Consider the following 21,170-nt stretch of genomic DNA (forward strand, 5'->3'; position numbering starts at 1 on the left):
TTCAAACCAGTAGAAAATACAAGGTATCAGTAGTCAATCACTTAATGCTCCCAGTATGCATTGTTGCCCCTTTCAGATGCAGTGATGAAGCTACACAATGAGTGAGTGTTGCCCATAATGGCACAGTGAGAGGAGGAATATCACACTGGCTGAATGTTTGTCCCCATTGTTGTGGATTGATCCCAGCAAGCAAAATTATACCATATTGTTACAATTGTTTTTACCAAGAAATGATCACAAATAGGGAATGCCGATATTGCACATTCATGTCCACAACGCTGGCTAAATTATAAGAATGGACACCACATATATAATTAAGGTGATGTCAGCCAATGATCCTTTCAGTGTAGATGCACACCACAGTAGCTCTTACAGGAACCAGTGAGACACCATGTGTAAGGAAGATCATGAGCATGAGCACTGCATCAGTGGTGTGTAAGTTCAGAATTTGGGTCTGACAGGAAGCATGCTAGAGTAGTCCATGCAGATGTGATGACCACTGTGTCCAGATGGCATGGTCGTCACTGCCAATGCCCAGTCCGCATGAGACTTTGGTTCAATTCCTGGTCCAGCACAAATTTTCAACCCTCCCCATTGATGTAAATTAATGCTCACAGACAACTAATGTCTCTATTTCCTTTTTCCCTGAGTCATTGTCGCTGCAGGATCAAAATACTGTCTGTCCCCTTGGACATGTCCAAAAGAACAGACAACACATGCATATTTGACATGTTGAGATTAGATATGAACAAAAATTTATTTTGCAGTGATAGTGACTCCATCCATTTATGTTTAACCAAAAATATGTAACTTTACCTCGGGCTAACTTTCATGATATTGTTTAGTCAACAATCTCTGCTTCTTGAATTCAGCATTACTGAGCAGCCAAATTCTGCCTGAAATAACACCCATAGCACTCAAAATCAATTAGCGTGTATGCATTAGGTTACCATTACTTGAAACAAAGGTGAAGCCTGTACATTATTTGACTGCTAACAATACTGTAATTTAATCAAGGGTTGTTTCAGAATCAAGTTACATATGAAGGGTTTATTTCAATTGTGGTACAAGTCCATTTTTGTTCATCTTGAGATACAGAGTCCTAAAGTTAAATGAGTGCTGAAAAATCTGCAGTTGAGGTACCACAAATATTCAAGCATATGGCTTCTTGCTAGACATGAATCTTTCTTTATCTTTGTTTGGATCATTAATTTCAGAAGCATTATAGGCAGAAAAGTGAAGATAATGGACTTGTACCACTATTGAAATAAGCCCTTCATATGTAGCTCTCTCCCTCCCTCCCCCTCCCTCCCTCTCCCCGTCTCGTTTTATGATTACATTCCTTCCATGCTTTTGTAGTCAAGAGGTGCAATCCCATATCTTAGCAACTTTAAAGTGTATTCATGGTCTGTTGCACAGCTCTTAATTCTTTTAATTAAAATCTACACAGCGCAATAATGCAGTAGCCTCCACTGGTGAAACATCAGAACAATAGCAAGCTAAATATATTGCTTTCTCTGTGTGTTTTACTGTTAATTCTTGAATAGTAGTACTGGAATGGATATAATGTGCACACACTGTGTGCAGATGGAGGAGCTGGCCTCAGTTCACGAACAGCTGAAGATGCTTTTTGCCACGTTCAGCAGTATTCAGGCTGCTGCCTATTGTAGTAGTGGGGGCCGAGAATCTGGCTCATCACATAGGATGCCTAAGGTGCCACCTATTTTGCCCACTGGCTCTGTTGTCAAGACACCTTGTGGTGTACCCAATGTGGCTGAGTTGTCCTCACCAGATGGTGAGGAATGGGTCGTAACAGTTAGTGCTGTTTGAGGCAGAGAGTGAATGTGGAGGCTGCCTCACCCATTGGCCCTGCGAGTGGACTGGAAGGTGTTCATTCATCAGGGTCCAGACAGGCCCAAGTGGAGAGAAGTTTTCTAGCTAATCAGGACCTCCAACATCAAATGCGTTATGGAGCTCCTTAGGGAAATAGCATCCAGGACTGGAAATGAATCCTATGTGTACTGAATATGTCTGTCATGGAGCCTCATCTGAGATGTGGAAAATATCTTGCCTGTGGCTACGAAACACATACGGTGTGGCTGTCTACAAGTTGTGGCTGATGTTGGTGCCAATGATACCCATTGTTTGGGTTCTGAGGCCATCTTCAGTTTATATTGAGAGGTAGCACAAATGGCGAAGATCCCCTGTGTCACACATGAGTGCATGTAGCACACACAGTTTGTATCAGAATTCCCAGAATTGATTCAAGTCCTTTGGTTTGGCGTGAGTGGAGGGTCTCAACCAAAGGCTTCATTGCTTCTCTGACTGCCCAAACTGCAGACTGCTGGAAATGCGTTCTGAGGTGGAAAATTGTAGGAATACTTGATGGGTCAGTGGTGCACTACACAAAGCAAGCGTTTTCTAGGCTAGGCAGTTGTTTGAGATCCTCTGATGAATGCACGCTAGTCAGACTGCATACAAAGTGAAGACCATACTACCATCAACATGTTAACAGTAAATTCTTGATGTAGTTGTAGTTCCTGATTGTAATGCCCTCCAAGAAAGTTGTCATGATCAAAATACTCTTGGACCAAAGCTGACTGAAACCTTGAGCAGAAACCCTTGAAATATTTAGCAAGCCATGGAATGTACACTGAAGAGACAGATGACACACCTCTGGGATGGTAGCGTCAGAAGAGTGGAAGGGAGACAAAGGGCAAGAATGAATATGGATGAAATCTGTGCAATAAATGAAAGCGCATGCTATTGGTGGTAACCCCCAAACAGTAGTGAAAGTAGGATTCTCAGACTCAATAGTATTCTTATATTGCCAACATATAACTATACTTAAAATGCTTTTTGCCACAAATGAGTAGGCAGTTATGCAAACATTCATTTTCATTCCATATGTTTTGTGGGTTAGCTATGACTGTTGGACACCATCACAAGAGAAGGTACTTGTATAGTTTACAATGTGGTAATGGCAGGTACATCACACCTATCCATTTGTACCATTCAGTTCTAATGTATCTTACTGTTTTCATGTAATTTAAAGCATAAAGTAATGACTAACTGCATAGCAGAAGTGCTGAGTCATTGAAAGGCACATCAACTTTGCTAGCTTTCCCACAGATACTGCTTCAGACTATGGTCTCATTTTACAGGCTGACTACATTGTGGCAGCACTGTGGAGAAGCAGACTAAACAGTTTCACATGACCAATAATTATGGGATCCATTTCCATTCTTGCAAATGAATTGATTTTTTTCAAGAGCCATCATACAGGATCACAAAATCATCCAAGAAGATTTTTGCACCAACTAGGTATGTCTGTAGTTTTGCACGTATTTCCTGTGACTTTTCTTACAAACTGGAATGACCTTTGCCTGTTTCTATACATGTGCAATCCACTGTCCCATAAATGAACAATTCGGATGGCAGAGAGGTGTCAGTTCAGCACCGTTTTTTGTGTAACTGAATCTGCTAACTACACTTTATGGTCATGTGACCTCTGGTGTGTTCATCATCTACTTTTGGAGTGCATTCCATATGGAATTATATGGATTATAACTCTGGACTTTAGCTTCTGCCTTTTTCTAGTACTTGGTGGCTCAATGGATAATTGTGGCACTACATATCCAAAGGTCCTTGATCATTGAATGGCAGGTACTTTGTAACTAGTTGGGTAAATCAGTTCAGAGGTGGAAAGAGGGTAACAGCAAATGGTAGTCAGCAGGACTGTGTGTAATGGAGAACTCCAGTGTTCAAAACCTCCAGGCTGATGACAGCTTCACCTCTAGTTTAATTTTATGTTTACCTTTCTTTCATGTATTCTCTTCTTGACACAAGCAGATGAACGATCCTTGGCTCTGTCAGATCCGCCAGTTAACAACTTATTAGCCTTACAAACGGGCTTTCCAAACTTATGAAGCTTGAGAATGCATTTCACATGGAATCTGCAGCTTGATTATCTTCTTTCTGGCTGCTGTGCATATACATTTGCATTAAAACTGTGCAAGCCACTAAACGGTGCATCGTGGATGGCATCTATTACCACAACAACAACAACAACAACAACAACAACAACAACAACAACTACTACTACTACTACTACTACTACTACTACAACTACAACAACAACTACTACTACTACTAGGCAATTCTATGGTGTTCTGCATGTAGTGTCCCTTACAAATGAACCACAGTTTTCCCAATACAAAAAAAGTTGATCATTCCCCATCCTACTACCATCCTTATGTGCTTGTTCCACTTCATATCACTTTGCAATGTTATGGTTCAAATGGCTCTGAGCACTATGAGACTTAGCTTCTGAGGTCATCAGTCCCCTAGAACTTAGAACTACTTAAACCTAACTAACCTAAGGACATCACACACATCCATGCCCAAGGCAGGATTAGAACCTGCGACCATAGCAGATGCACGGTTCCAGACTGTAGCACCTAGAACCACTCGGCCAATCCGGCCGGCCCCTGCAATGTTATACCTAAACATTTTATTGACCAGACTGTCAATCTGTAGAGTACTGATGTTGTATTCTAACATTATGGGATTGTTTTTCCTACTCATCTGCATTTACTTGAACATTTCTAGACCTGCCATTCATCACACCAAATAAAAAGTTTGTCCAAGTCATTTTGTATCCTCGTAGTCACTCAGTGATGACCCTTCCCAACACACAATGCCATTAGCAGACAGACACAGATTGTTGCTCATCAGATCATTTCATATATAGATATGACACCATTCTCTGTGGCACTATTGATGATACTCTTGTCTCTGAAAAAACAGTTGCTGTTGAGATCAAAGTACTGGTCTCTGTTACTTGAGAGGTCTTTGAGCCATTCATATATCGGGGAACCTATTCCATATGCTCATACCTCTATTTAACGTATGCAGTGGTGCACTGTTCAAATGCTATCCAGAAATATAGGAATGTGGAATCTAGTCTGTTTCCCATCATCCATGGTTCCCAGTATGTAATTTTACAGAGGACCAAGAAGAGTACTGCACAAAATCAATGCTGATTTGTGGATAGAAACTTTTCTGTCTTAAAGAAATTAATTACATTTGAACTGAGGATATGTTCAGGAACTCTGGAGCAAATAAGCATTATGATATTGTTCTGTAATTTTGCAGGTACGTTCTTTCACCATTCTTATATACAGAAGCCACCTGAACTTTTTCCCAGCTGCCTGGGTCTTTGCACTAGGTGAGAGATTTGCAATAAATGCAAGCTAAGTACAAGGCCAATGCTGTAGAGTACTCTCTGGACAAATGATTTGTGATTCTGTTTGGACATGGCAACTACTATGTCTTCAACTCTTCCAGTTGTTTCTTTACTCCAGGGATCCTATTACTATGTTCCCAATACAGGAGTCTGTGTGACAGTGAAAGAACAATATGTTGGTATGATCATCCTGCACAAACTTGAAAACTCAATACAGAGAGGGGTTAGTGATCATCATCTGCTTTCCTCCAAGGCCACACCAGACTGGTCAGTGACTGCCTGGATAGAAGTCTTTGACCAGAAATGTCTCATGTTCTCTGTAAAATCTGTTGCTTATGTATGATGGTGGTAGTTGTATGCTTCACGCATAGACAGACAGAAGAATTTCCATTAGCACTTGCCTGTCACCACTGTGCATGCTTTTTTGAACCGAGTGAACAAGTCTGCTTCCTCAGTGTTTTCCGAATTCTGACATGAAACCACAGTGGGTCTTTTCTGTCTGTAATCCAGTTACTCACCACATACTTATTCAGTGTGTGATTTACAGTCCATTTAGTGTTTGTCCATCTTCCTCTATGTAAATCATATTGGAAGTAAATGACATTCTCATTGTTTAAATGGGATGCTAACAACTACTTACCTGCTCTTTCTAGCAAATCTATTCACCTAGCCTTCTTAAAGGATTCATGAACTCCATTTACCATCCAGAATGAGATTTTCACTCTGCAGCAGAGTGTGTGCTGATATAAAACTTCATGTTAGATTAAAACTATGTGCCGGACCGAGACTCAAACTCAGGACCTTTGCCCTTCGTGGGCAAGTGCTCTACCATCTGAGCCACCCAAACGTCACTCACGCCCCCTCCTCACAGCTTTACTTCTGCCAATACTTTGTCTCCTACCTTCCAAACTTTACAGAAGTTCTCCTGCGAACCTTGCAGAAGTAAAGCTACGAGGACGGGGTATGAGTCGTGCTTGGGTAGCTCAGATGGTAGAGCAATTGCCGTGAAAGGCAAAGGTTCTGAGTTCGAGTCTCAGTCCAGCACACAGTTTTAATCTGCCAAGAAGTTTTATTTACCATTGTTGCTGTGCTGGCATCATGATCACTAGCCCCTCTCTCTACTAATACCATCTGTAAGGACAAGCCTGTTTATAGTTGCAGTATTTCAACTATTTCAATTTTGTGTGGGCTGTTAAACTAGCAGCTTACGACAGCTTTCAGGAAACTGTTCAAAAGTACTTCACAAGACTGCCTGTCCATACCACTTGCAATGTATGCACAGACATCTTAGTCTCTACTCAGTAGGTTAGGATCACCTACTTTTTCTGCACTACTTTGAGTAGATTTTTCTTGAATGATTCTGGAACTGTCACAGCAGTATCACATTGTGAATAAAAACATCCAATGCTGGAGTTCACATACACGGAACCATTAAGGGAACTACTCATTAAAACAGGAAATCATAGCTTGAGTCTTGGAACTTGGTACCAATTTTCATATGACTTCATCAATGCTATCTCATTTAATTTTTATTTGTGCTTATAACGTAAAGAAGCAATTCTACAAACACAAGCTAAACTACTTCACCTGCTCAAAGATAATGTTTAAATCCATATGGGTAAAGTGTAACAAAATATTCTATTTTACCTGTTTCCTCGTTTCCAACCTGGAGCATACTGTAATACTGTAACACTGTCATCTTTACCCTAAAGTAAAAACACGACTGCTAAAGTGGATACACACACAATTGATTACCATCTCATTATTTTCACCACAGCTCAGCAAGATTACTTCCATGTAGTCATATAAATTCTAAAATTACCTTTTTATTCACACCCTTCTCCAACTCTTCTTTTACATTCATGCTGCATGGGTAAACTTGGGCCTGTGGCAAAAATAACAAACTGTAATAAGTATTTTTAAGCAGTCACAGTCCTCCCATATTATATAAAATGTATCACACAGATAAACCCCAACTGTCACACTACTTTATAACTAAATAGTAGTTGGCGAAGAGTTCTCACATTCACATTTAAATAGTAGTTATTGTTAAGTGTTCTCTTTTGAGTTCAAAATTCTCAGTGATGAGTTCACTATGGTATAGTTCACTGGGAGGCAGCAAAAAACTGTAAGACTGATTAATAACAATGCCTTTGAAAATTCATTATGATCTTTCATTTCAGCCTTCTCCCTATGCTATTGTTTTCAATCATATTTTCTAGCTTGATTATCTACATATACATATAATGGTAGTGTAATCAAGTAAAATAACACAGCTACTATCTGAAACAATGACTTCAATGTTGTTCATAAAATCGATGTTGTTCATATCAAATTACAATACAGTTTACACCAACTGTGTGGGGGAGGAGAAACTGGACTGTCAAGTACCACATCACTCATACTACTTTTATGATCAGAATCATAAAATGTCTAGAACAGTTACATCAAAACCTTGTTGCACTGAATGCTTATTTATGATAAAATTATTAAACACACACACCCTACCTTGGCACATTACTTAATACTATTCTAACTTCATGAATTCCTTTTGTTGGGACAAGCATGTTTCTAACAGTACAAAAAGAGAGAGTAAGCTACAGGCTACACCAGTCCTATTCTGTGGATCTGAACTATGTGTTTGCTTGCTGATCTCAAAAGAAGACAAAGTTCTGGAAAGATTATTTATGGAACAGTACCAGCATATCAAGACTGAAAAACCCATAACGTCAAAGGAAGTGCTGGAATGAGAACAAATGAAACAGTAATAGCATAGGAAGAAAATCATTAAACTGATATTGAGATCTGTTGAGGATGTTAGATAATTAGCAGCCAAAGAATAATTTTTTATTGGAAATCATCTTACCGATAGAAACAAAGAAGACTAATTAACTTTCAGAAAGAGCAGATCGACAAAATAATAAAGCAAAATGGTGTACGCAAAGAAGATGCCTTGAAGAGAGATGCTGGGCAGAAGATAGAAAGAATACAGCAACATGTTATTAATTGACCTTTGTATTAATTAACTGCCTACAATAATACTAATATACTAGTACAAATAATGATCATTATGATTTTATTATTATTACTATCTGAGGCATGGCGGGCTACCTCTTTGAATTCCCATCCTGCACCTGGTGATGTCACTTCTTTGGCTTGGAGCTCGTGGTGCCATGGGGCACGATAGAGCCACACAGGGTACGTCAACAGTATTTGTCATTCAGCCAAAATTGACAGAATGGAGTGACTAGTAGCCCTTCAAAAGTTCTGTCAAGTTAATAATTGCAGGCACAGGTGTTAACAAAAGACACTACATTGGTGTGGTCTTTGCTATCCGTATTTGCTATTTTTTGTTCTCTGTGGAAGTCACATTATGCAACAAGCTTTCTCATCTGAAAAACTGCCCGATTTCAGTTGTGTTGCATGACTTAGTACCCTGTGGCATTGCCTTGGAAGGGGTTAGGGTAGTGTCTAGCAACTAGACAAGCTTGTTATTGCTATTCTATTCCCCATGTTCAGCAGTGGATTCGATGATTTGGTAATCCTGAATACTGTTTTAAGCGTGACCATGTTTAGCCTTAGACCGAGTTTTTGATGAGAATCATCTGACGAATTGATCTACCCAACTATCGTGGCCGTGCAGTTGTATTAAGTGAGAATGACAGTGGAATTTAGATGTTCCTTAGTCTGCTCCAGTTTTCTACTGTTGTGGTACACTTTGATTGTTTTTTGGACTCAGGGCATGCTTATCAAGCTATGGCTCTTAACATTGCCTCTGTACATCAGCCTCTTGGAATTCACCACTGCCAGCTACCGATGGGCTGCCTTCACTCAAGTTACGTAAATCACTATTCGAAATTTGTACTAAAATTTTGTACATTTTGATTTTTGGGGGGCTTGTTGGGTCGAGTGCCTTTGTTGTACATACTGTCGAGCACTGTTAGAATGGTCACATGCTGATCATCTCTATGTGAATCACACGTCACATTCAGATGTCATCCAGACTTGTGAAAATATAGGCTGTTGGTAAGTAACAGGCACATTTGATGCTCACAGACTGGAACAAGCAAAATGTGTAAAACCATCAAGTGTTACTGAGCACTGAATGTTTTTTGGGTTCGTTCACTGGCCATTTGTGAGGTGGAGAGTGAAAGAAATTTATTCCACCTCAGGGCGAGTTACTGATTACCAGATTTAATTGTTCAACTGTTTGTTATTTTAAAGTTGTCATGGAGTGACCTTTTCTCACCAGTCATTTATTTACTGCTACAAGTTGGTTCTGACTACTAATTACTGGTTTTCCTTTTTAAAGGGTGTTCTTGAGCTACTATGCATGCACATTCACATACTGAATCACTTACGGATTTTCTACAGTATGCCTTAGAATTTTCACTGTGTCTGAAGCCAGTTATATCGATCTGTGCACGCTCATTCTCTTGTTAATTACTTAACTGCTCACTGGTGCAAGATTTAAAGAGACTTGCTCTGTCTGTCTGCCTGAAGGTAGCTCTAGAACTCAGTGCACCTGTTTACTTTATTAAATTATCTAGATGCACTTGGAGGCGTATTTTAAGCATTTCCTGTTTCTAGGGGTCCCGAGGCAGCTATAAATTGCTCTGTCTTCCAGTATAGCTATTTGGTTTTAACCTTTGAGATGAGTTAGGCTTCTGTGTTGTCTTAAAGAGACATCTGTTTCCAGATAATTATTTGTTCATTTGTTGAAGCATTTTCTCAGTTGCGGTTTGTGAAGATGGAAATTTTGAATCTAAAATCTAAGAACTGGTGTCAGACACAGATTTTGTCTAACTATTGCCTTATTTAAATTGTCACTAAACTAAGGTGTGTAATGTCTTAAATTTGAAAGTTCTGAGTGGTGTTTGTAATCCTACTAATGTATCTGACTTACATTATTTTTCTTAAATAAAAACATTTTAATAAACAATGGAGACTCGTGTGAACCCCAATCCACCCAGTCCTTCCACTTAATTTCCCCTTTTCCTGCTGGATGTTTGGTTAGTAACAGAGGATGGTTATTTTCCTGGAAGTAAAGGGGGAAGGTGTCATACTGTCATTCACCATGAGGTGTGTGTGTGTGTGTGTGTGTGTGTGTGCAGGTATCCACTGTTGAACATGGGGTCCCACAACTGTCCCAGTTTGTCCTCACTGAAAAATCAACAGTTTATCTACGAATTAATAGTTTGTCAGCTTCCATGTAAGGGCAGTGTTGCCAAACCTGTGGACCACCCCTTGGTGATTAGTACCAACTGCACCATGGAGGTATATGTTGCACTAGCTGCCTGAGCTCTGGCCATGACAATCTTGTGTCAGAATGTAGTGTGTTTAGAAAGTAGTCAGCCCCATCATAAGCAAATACATATAATTCAGGCACAATTGATCCATTGGGATAATCACTTGTGCGGTATTGCACAATGTAATCTCTATTCTGAGCATATTACATTAGCTCTGCAGTTACAGGGACAGCTGCCTTTATTTAGACAAATTAGGAGCAATAGGTGGTGAACAAGATTCTCCCACCAACATATAACTGCTGTAAGTAGTAGGAATGCTACAGAGACCTTTAAGGACCTCAGGAGAATTCATTTGGGAAATTACCATACCAAATAATGTTACTGCTGCAAGTTATAATGGAACTTTCAATGTAGAATTTAAAGACAGGTGAAATCCATCATATGGATCATGGTCAAATTAATGTTTCATGTTGACACTTTGGCCATCACTGACAATGTTGTTGTTCAGATGCTGTACCCCTGTGTTAAGCCATGTTTTCAATCAAATTTTACATGAAAGTGCAACATCAAGGGAGTTGTAAAAATCAATTATTGGCCTGAAATTGTCACCTCGTATTAAGAGGCTACTCAGGCATATACATTTTTGGCTATTGCAGTTTCCTCATGAACCTTTTCCTAGGTTCATAGATGAATGCATATGACCATTCCATCCCTGGAATTGCATGTCACAGAGATACAAATACTCAATAATATATTATAGAAAATGCAGCCACAGGACTGTTCATGGGTTAGCTTCACTAATAAATGCACATCTTTTACTGAATTAGAGGCTTTGGTGTCCGCTATTGAAGTCTGAGTTTCGCAGACCAGCAGTGATGGGGTTTAAGTGTCATTATCAGGATGGGGATCGAGATTCCAAGCAATTTAACAGGGGACCACCCATAAGGAAAAAGTGTAGGATGTGTTTCCAGTGCAACAAAGCGGGGCATTTTGTATGGCGATGTCTGGTTACATGGAAAGAGAATCAAACAGCCGACATCACACAGAATGGAAGAGGCACGGTAGTGTTCTACTGCCTAAGGGCTGGATCTGTGCCAAGTCCGAGGTACGGGAACCCCTGCCTTTTCTTTGGGTACAACTTAACCAGGAACGAATGTGTGCCCTCCTCAACTCTGGTAGTTCAGTTTCTCATTTAGATTATCTGTGCCATTTGAAGTTCCGTCATACCTGTGAATTGCCTTGTTTGCATCTGTCCTCCCAATGTTGAGCTCTCACTGGGCACATGTTGCCTCTGGTTGGCAAAACTGAGTATTGGAAAATTTTCTTGGCCTGTGAAGTGGATAGTAACTAAAAATCTTTCAGTTAACTTAATTTTGTAGTGTGTTTTTATAAGTTGTAGTGGGTTTGTGCTAGTTTGTCAAGGCAGGGTTGTTTATTTTAAATTTAACCCAGCTGAAACATTCACATTGTGCTCCTGTCAGGTTGCCACAGGAATTCATAGTGTGTTACTGCAATGTTTGCCATTTCGGCTCAGTCACCTTCATCCAGTAGAGGTGATGCTGGTACTGGAAGTTTTTGATCGGTTACCGCAGATGTTAACTAACAGATTGGACATCACCGATAAAATCCAGTACAATATTTGCCTTACAAATTACATTCCAGAGAGGTTTTCTCCATCAAAGATGAAATGTATATGTGCTTTGATTAATAATGTGTTGTTCAATGGGGTCATCAGGCCCTCAACTTCAGCCTATGCTTCTACCATATTCTCAGTACCTATGGGCAGCAGTGGAGTGTTTCATCCTGTTGTGGGTTATCGTGCAGTTAATGAGAACGTAGTTTTGGAATCTGTGCCACTTCCCAATCTGCATAATTCTTTTATGGTTCAGTCAGGCTCAGTATTTTGCTGTCCTGGATCTCAATCTTGCATTTTATCAGATCATGTTAACAGAGGATTCCAAGTATATTACTGCCTGCTGTACAGATTGGAGCCTCCACAATTTTAACAGGATGCCCTATGGTTTGTCAACAGGAGTTACCATTATGTCTTGCCTTCTAGATTGTGTTATGGGTGATTTCACATTCAAGTGTGTGTCTAATTACATAGATGGCATGGTTGTTTACAGTTCTAGTCTGTCTGAACACCTGCAACATCTTGAGACAGTTCTGGTTTACCACAGGGAGGTGGGACTTACTGTGAAACCATCTAAAATGACACTGGCACATAGGTTTCATCCTTGGGACATCTTAGTTTCACTGACTGAATTGAAATTGACCAGGAGCATACTAGTGATTTGCGCAAATTTCTAGCTCCTAGAAATAAGAAAGGTGTGGCACGGTTCATAGGCATGACAAATTTGTTTTTGAAAGTCTGTGCCGAATTTTATTAAATTAGTGGGGTGCCTTAACGATTTAAGAAATTTCATATGGGATGAAAGTCATCCAGAATCTCCTGAAGCCATTAAGGTGGTGCTTAGTAACCCACTAGTATTAGACAAACCCAATTTCGAGGTCATGTTCTTCTTGCAGACAGACACCTAATTCTTCTGGAGTAGAAACTGGTAGCTGTCCTCCTGCAGGAACAGAATGGCAGGAGTGTTGTATGTTGATGCCCTATAGCAATGCACCGGAACTTTCACCTGCGGAGATGAAATATTCTATGTATGAATGGGAAGCCTTGGCGGTTATGTTTGCCCTTAAGAAATTCATATTTTATTTTGAACACAAGGAATTTTGTTTAGAGACTGACAATCAAGCTCTTAGTTAGGGTTTGGCTCACTATGTCCATAACACCCTCTTAGGCATTTATAAAACTGTTGTCAAGATCAGACAACACATCACCTGGTCCTCCCTGTATAAGCAAGCCTGGAGGTTGGTGGGGTCAAGATCACTCAACATGTCACCTGGTCCTCCCTGAATAAGGCTGTCCAGAGGTTGGTGGAGGAGTGTGAGAGCGGTAAGGGAGCTGAGCCCAACATGAATTCGCTCAAGGGGCTTTTAGAGTCTACCCGTTAGGAATGCCTGATGGATTAACTTCGTATGGATTATATAGGTCCACTTCTTCATGTGTGTGTGTGTGTGTGTGTGTGTGTGTGTGTGTGTGTGTGTGTGTGTGTGTATTAGGCACCTACTAGTTATCATGGATGACTTTTTTCGTTTTTTTGACACATTCCGAGCAGAGAAATGACCATCCTGGCAGCTGGCCAGCATTTGTTATGAATTTTTTCTGTTTCCAGGCCACCGAGGATGCTTGATAGCTTCTGTTTCCCAGCTATTTGCGAGGTTCTGCTTTGACAATGAAATTAAACATGTGACCACAAATCCTTTTACCGGCATACTTTGCTGACCAGGTGAACTGCAAGTTGAAGGCTGTGCTTATCTTTCACAACAAGGCTCACACAATGTGGCTCAATTTTATATTGAACACTGCACAACCCAAGTCTGAAAGTATTTACATTGAGTGTATCCATGTATGGAAGTGAAACATGGACGATAAATAGTTTAGACGAGAGAAGAACAGAAGCTTTCGAAACATGGTGCTACAGAAGAATGTTGAAGATTAGATGGGTAGATTATGTGACTAATGAGGAGATACTGAATAGAATTGGGGAGAAGAGGAATTTGTGGCACAACTTAACTACAGGGTGGCATACAAAATGTGTTACCAATTGTTTGTTTTACAATTTACGACGCACATTAGATACTCTGCTGGGATCTCTACAGCAGTACCAGCAGAGCTTGGAAAAACAAATGAGTTATGAAATGACATGATTTTCGCGATACTGCCACTAGGAGACTAGTAACCAGCAATGGCTGACAATGGAAGACTGACAACACAGCAACGATCGGCAACTGTGTTACTTTTTCATGAAACGAAAAGCCTTGTTGTGACTCAGAGGCATTTTCGACAACAGTTTAACACACGATGGGTCCTTTGGACGAAGACCATTCACGGGTTGTACGATAAATTTGTACAGGAAGGAACAGTATTGGATCCATAGCGACCTCGGACTAAGCCTGTTTGTTCGCCGGAGAATATTGAAGCAGTACGAGCTGCTGTACAGAGAAGTCCCGGGAAATTGTGTAGAAAGGCAGAAGTGCAACCGGGAATATCCAATCGCTCCATTCAATGCATTCTTAAAAGTGACCTCCACTTGTACCAATACAAGATGACCTGTGCACAGAAGCTCACTGAAGAACACAAGCAGCAGAGACTACTGTTTGCTCAGTGGGTGGAGGATAGGGAAGAAACTCTCAACAACGTTTGGTTTTCAGATGAGGCGCATTTTCATTTAGACGCTGTGGTTAACAAATAAAATGTACGCTTTTGGGCCACTGAAAACCCACAAGTGCTTCATGAACGACATTATGCTCCGAGGATTACAGCGTGGGCAGCAATTTCCAGTCACAGACTTACTGGACCCTTTTTCTTTCAAGAAACTGAACAGTGAACATTATTTGAGCATGCTTCGCAATAGATTCATTCCACACCTTCTTGCTACTGCCTTGCCCTTCAACACACAGTGATTCATGCAAGATGGAGCAAGGCCACATACTGCAAACACTGTGTTGGGAGTTTTTACATGAGCATTTCAACATGCAGATCATTTCACTCAGGTTGCCAGGTCGCTTCAATGACGGACAAAATTGGCACCCCAATAGTCCAGACCTCAATCCATGTGACTCTTTTCGTTGGGGGTACCTAAAGGAAAAAAATTTCCTGAAACGTCCCCGTGATTTAATGGAGCTCAGAAGACCTATTCTTTAAGCTTGCAGTGAAATTACGGAAGACATGTGCTGTAGGGTACTCACTAACTTCAGTGTTCGTTTGAAGGAAGTTAGGAAACGAAATGGTGGACATATTGAGCATGTACTGAGTTAGATCAAATCTCCATGGACAGCTCTTCATTGTAGTATATGTTCCTTTCAGATTGTATTGACAATAAAGTTTATATTCAAAATCAAAATGGTAACACATTTAGTGCGCCACCCTATAGAAGAAGGGACTGGTTGGTAGGACAGGTTCTGAACCATCAAGGGATCATCGACTTAGTATTGGAGGGAAGGGTGGAGGGTGAAAATCACAGAGGAAGAACAAGGCATGAATACACTAAACAGATTCAGGAGGATGTGGGTTGCAGTAGTTACTTGGGGATGAAGAAGCTCGCACAGGATAGAGTAGCATGGAGAGCTGCATCAATCCAGTCTCGGCGCTGAAGAGCACAACAACAACAGAAGGGGTGGATGTGCTTTGCAACCAGTTTACAATACTTCTTTTGTGACACAGTGCCTCACACGAGCTCCACTGGACCCATGGGTGCCCATGTGGTTGTTTCCCCGAGTATAATGGAGGCCCCGACAGTACAGGAGTCAAGGGGCTGTTCCCCTTGCGGGTGACGGAAATGCACCCTCCCAAAGGCATGATGAAGGTATCAGCATTTATCAGACCACGCAGTGCTCTGCCATTGTGTCAACATCCAGCGCCAATAGTTACATACCTATTTCAGTTGTTGTCGATGTCATGGCGTGGGTCATCAGCGGCACAGACTCATCATTAGGAGTGTTTGGAGCATTGTGCATTCAGACACAATTGTACTCTGCCCAGCATTAATGTTTGATGTTAGTTACACCACAGTTTGTTGCCTGTCTTGTTTTAACAGTCTGCCCAGCCTATGATGTCTACCATCTGTCATGAGTAGTACTTGCCCAACCCCATAACAACTGGCCATGGTCTCACCTTTGTTTTGCCATGTCTTGAAGACAACTGCCTCAGTACTACTTCAACACCCGGCAAGCTGTGCAGCTTCCAAAATGCTCATACCGAGCCTTCAGGCCATCAAAATCTGCTCTCGGTCAAACTCAGATTGTGTGCATTCCCTATTTTACAACAAGACAAGATGCTCACTGATACTCCATGCAACTTGCGTGTGAGAAAAAAAAAAAAAAAAAAAAAATCCTCATCATCTGGAATCAGACACTTCCCTTGGCCTATATAGCTCAACTGTCAATTTTATCTGTCGTATCCATTTTTGAACAAAAAACAACCGATTAATTTTACTAAAATTACCACACGATGTACAGCAAACAACACTAAATTAACCTTCACACAAAATCGTTAACTCACTGAAACGAATTCCACTAGAAACACAGCTGACACTCGAACAATTCTGGATAATGAGCAAAAGCAACCTGAGCCCATTACACCACACAAACGAAAACCCTGAACGTACCACCAGAGAGCACAACAAACCACAACATGACGACATCTACAAACACGCCACACTCACAAACCAAACTCCGCGCCGTCATGACGTCACACACGACAACACCCTTACGTCACGGGGTCAAAGCCGACATGTGGGATCAGACGCTTCTGTCGACACGTTGATGTTACCACTTTGCTGACACAATATGCAGCACCCTCCTGCTGAAGAGTTCTGAACTGCAGTGTGTAACATGGGTGTGTGTGTGTGTGTGTGTGTGTGTGTGTGTGTGTGTGTGTGTGTGTGTGTGTTATTTAACTGTGTCAGCACGTGAGAAAACCCTCAGACAACAGAGCACCAATTAAAATAGTTCATCCACATGTGGAGCACCCTCTCCTTCAGCATGGCAATGCCAGACCATACACAATTTTTTTTTTGCACTTGCAACAGTCTGACGCCTTTGATTCATTATTATTGATCATCCTCCATACTGGCCCAGTTTGAGCCAATGAATTTTCAACTGTTGGCAAAACCTAAAGAACATCTTCAGGAACTCTACTTTGATAGTGATGAATTAGTGTGAGCGTAGGTGAGGCTGTGGGTCTGCCAACGATGTCACGCATTCTACAGTGACGACACCAACAACCTGGTGTCTCACTGGGAGAAAGGTGTTCAGTGCCACGGTGACTGTGTTTGAAATAAATATACAAACATGAAGAATAAATACGTTAAATGTTAAGATTCTTTTAATTAAAATGCTTCAATAATTTCCGAATAAAAATTTTGTGTCATTACTTTCCCACATGTGCTCATGCCCAAAATATATACCTATTAAAAATTAACGTTTAATTAATTTGGCAAAGAAGGTGGCTTTCAATTAATATAATGTCTACATGCATCTCTTAAGGTCATAGGAAGTTCAGTCCCACTAACACAGCACACAATGTAAGAGAAGTCTTCTTGTATGTAAAAGTTACATTCTAGGCACCATTTGGATTTTTTGGTAAACATTGGGTCAATTTGTTACCACATCCGTTACTTAGCTTTCACATATCTAGGTTTGATCAGCTCACAGCCACACTGCCACCTTTGAACATAGGCTAGGCCTTGAGATGCACTATGAATCAGACTCCCACCACAACCAATATTTCAAGGGGGGAGTGGGTCTAGCACCACATTTTAACCTTGTAACCTTTGAATAGTTCTCCAGTTTAGGTGCAAGGTCAATGACTCTTCAAATTGCTTTTCATTTACAAGATGTGTGTTGTGCATACATATCTTTCTGTATGCCAAACCATTATTACATCAGCGGTGAAAGCCAAAGACTGAACTATGTTGGGTCTAACCACTCTTTTACCGTATTTCATAAAATTTAGTGTATTTACTTTCCTACCGTTTCCTCAAAGTGATGGTTTAGGATTAGTGTTGTGATACTGCGTGTCAAATGAATTCAAGCTGATCACATAGTTTGTATGAACTATAATGAAGCACTCATATATATTCAAATGCAAATACTGCAGTAATGCTATCACAGTACTTCTGCAGTTGCACCTAAGATGGATGTTGAAGCAGACTTGTTCAGCACAGACAGTACACAATTAGTTTGCGAAATTGTGTCAGTACCCTAAATTCTGGTTGGCAGGATAAAAATACTAGTGGCACCAAGTGAAGTTATTTGCTGCTGATAGGTGAATACCCTACAAACGGTTGCACTGCATCAGATTTTAAGTGACATGTATATGTAAGATTATTTACACCAGTAACTTTAACATTGTGGCAGTTTCACAAACAATATGCATAACAATGTGCAGCAAATGCAGAAGGTGGTTATGAAGAAACCTGTCAATATTTGATGTGTAACCCCATGGCTCCATCAAAACTTTGCAGCCAACATACAAATTCATTCTGCTGTGTAACAATTTATGCTTCCATGTGATATTTGTCTGAAATTTAACTTTACTGCTGAGAGTTCTACTTACATATGGTTCACATACTCAAAGTAAACAAAATGTACTTCTCAGATTAGTGACCATGCGAGTGTCACTTCAAAATTATTTATAAATAATTTATTTTACATTATCAATAAATAAATTACAATTCTCATTCCATACCACAATACACTGCAATAATGCATTAACTGCAGCCATACCATTTATAAATTTAATGGCACTGCTAAGATTCACTATAGTCATATTTATTCTTAAGTTGCACATTAAGGTTGTCATTTAAAAGAAGTGTATCAGAGCAGAATATACCCACTTTATGGCAACCAGTTTATCAATATAATTGGGTTGTGCATTAAAAAAGTTTTCCATGTTTACTAAACATTAAATTAAAACTCTTGCTCAGTTCTATGTGAGGTTTAATACGAGGCTTATTTCAATGTACTGTGCAAAATGTCATATTTAAGACAAAGTTCATCAGTTTAGTAAACAGAATTATTCATGTTTCCAACTGTATGACATCAATTGTATGTATTCGCACATCATACTGGACACAGAAACTAATGAAACACTTAAGAAATACAAGTAAGCCACTTACCATGAAGCATAACTCAGTTTGTACTTCATCTGTTCCCTCTTTTTTTATCCACGTAGTTGACTCCTGGTCCATGGCTTCAGTTCTACAGTCTGAAAAGAAAAAGCAATCAGATAAGAAAAGTACACGAGGTATAGCTCAAAGGCAGTATTTTCACTCATCTATTGCGTGCAGTAAATGGGTGATTACACAGGAAACAGATTCAAAGTGGATGAGGAAAAGTGTGATTAGTGATATAAACTCATATAGATTTCTCAGGTCACGAAGAGTGAACAATCGTAAAATAACTTCAGCGTTACAAACAATCAAAGCAGTCAATAAATTGCAGCAATATTACTTAATAACACCAAATATTTCATTCTACACTTGGTTCATTGTGTTAATTTCAGTGTGATAGGGACATGATGAAAATCAGGATGTACGGATTGTTTATCAGTGAATATGCATTTCCAACATAGGCACTACCTCGAAACTTCCTTCATCTGTATTCTTTCACGGGTGTATGCTCAATTTACAATAAGCATTATCGTTTTAGAATCTGTACCTGCTATTAAAGATAACCATATACCTGTACCGTAGACAGCACATTGCAATGCGGAAGTTCTCATTCTTGATTACCATCAAGATTAAATGTTGGTTAGTATGTTCTTACAAAACTGATTTACTGAAACGACTTCATACTAACTGAAACTATGATGAATGATCTATTGAGTTTCGATAACATGTGATGCTTTATGTTAGACAAATTACAGTTAATCTGTACCTTGTATTTCGCCAGTTCGTAAATAATGTTACAGTACTCTAATACAGAACTCCATTAAAACCCACACACTACAACAAACTGGTATTAACACATGATTAGACGAATACTAGCGACACCAGTAATCAAATCACAGTGAAAACTAACAAAATGCAACAGAATTATAGCATTTCCTTTCATGCGAACATACTCAAACCACGAAATGATGTAGAAACTGTGGGCACTTGAAATAGTTCTTACATTAGCCCTACAATCTGGAGCCGCTATGTGTCTACATCACATCACAGAAAATTATCATCACAATCATTATTACTGCTAAGTAAGTCAACATAACCGTACTAACATAGCGAATGTTTGGATTTCACTGTCCGCCTTTTATCGTTAGCCACGAAGTACATGAAGGAGAACACTGCAATGACGAACTGCTCCTGACAACACGTTACACTCTCAGCCGTTTCTTTTACGAAGATACACGTAGCGATTTTACCGGACGGGCCAAAAACAAGCACTAACAACTCGGGTATTTAGTTGTTATGAACATAACCTGAAAAATTACAGCATTCACACACCGTCACAAGGCACACTAGGTGATGTGATCACAATTAAATACAGAATAAAATCTCATCCTTATGTACCCATTAAAAATTAAAACATAAGAAAGACAGCAGCCTCAAACATCAGTCATCACAAGATATTCGCGAACTATTACACTCACTCATCAAACTCAAGTGTTACTGTGATACAAATTAAGTACCATGTTAATTTACTTCCGAAACACATTTCTTCACTTATTCCTGCTTGCTGTTTATAAACGCTTATAAATTACCTGGAGAATGTCGCACACAAATTTACATAACACTATGAGGTTGCAGCTGACTACACTGTAGACGTCACGAAGAGTGCCAGAAACGCTACACCAGCAGATTCATTTAATACTAACGTCAAGCGTGAATCCGACATGCGCAGGAGGGGGTACTCCAAGCTTCTTGTTGCTCGTTGGGACACCAGCTTACAGCAGAATTTTACGTCTTCTTCAGAGAGTGTTACGAGGTATGTAATTAATTGTTTTTGCCGTATCTTCTAGAGTTTTTACGTGCATTAGTTTCAGATAGACTTTATAAACTGAAGGTTTTAGTTTTTATTTGCGTCTGAATAGGAAAAGCGAAGTTTCT

General features: G+C 40.0%; 1 protein-coding gene across 2 annotated transcripts in view; it reads right to left on the reverse strand.

The window, feature by feature from the left end:
* The window catches only part of LOC124720089 (zinc finger protein 724-like), a 103,743-nt gene extending 83,067 nt beyond the window's left edge, over positions 1–20,676 (reverse strand). Inside the window, exons 1-3 of one of the 2 annotated variants that reach the window (XM_047245370.1) lie at positions 20,634–20,676; positions 19,242–19,330; positions 7,071–7,133 (exon numbers count right to left, since the gene is read on the reverse strand). In XM_047245370.1, the coding sequence (XP_047101326.1) occupies positions 7,071–7,133; positions 19,242–19,330; positions 20,634–20,637 (156 nt within the window). In that variant the 5' untranslated portion in view covers positions 20,638–20,676. Of the gene's footprint in view, positions 1–7,070; positions 7,134–19,241; positions 19,331–20,341; positions 20,470–20,633 lie in introns of those variants that run through there. The other variant, XM_047245371.1, reaches the window with a different exon arrangement.
* Positions 20,677–21,170: the final 494 nt, after the last annotated feature.

Source organism: Schistocerca piceifrons, chromosome 11 (assembly GCF_021461385.2).
Source record: "Schistocerca piceifrons isolate TAMUIC-IGC-003096 chromosome 11, iqSchPice1.1, whole genome shotgun sequence".
In the NCBI taxonomy this organism is placed as follows: domain Eukaryota; kingdom Metazoa; phylum Arthropoda; class Insecta; order Orthoptera; family Acrididae; genus Schistocerca; species Schistocerca piceifrons.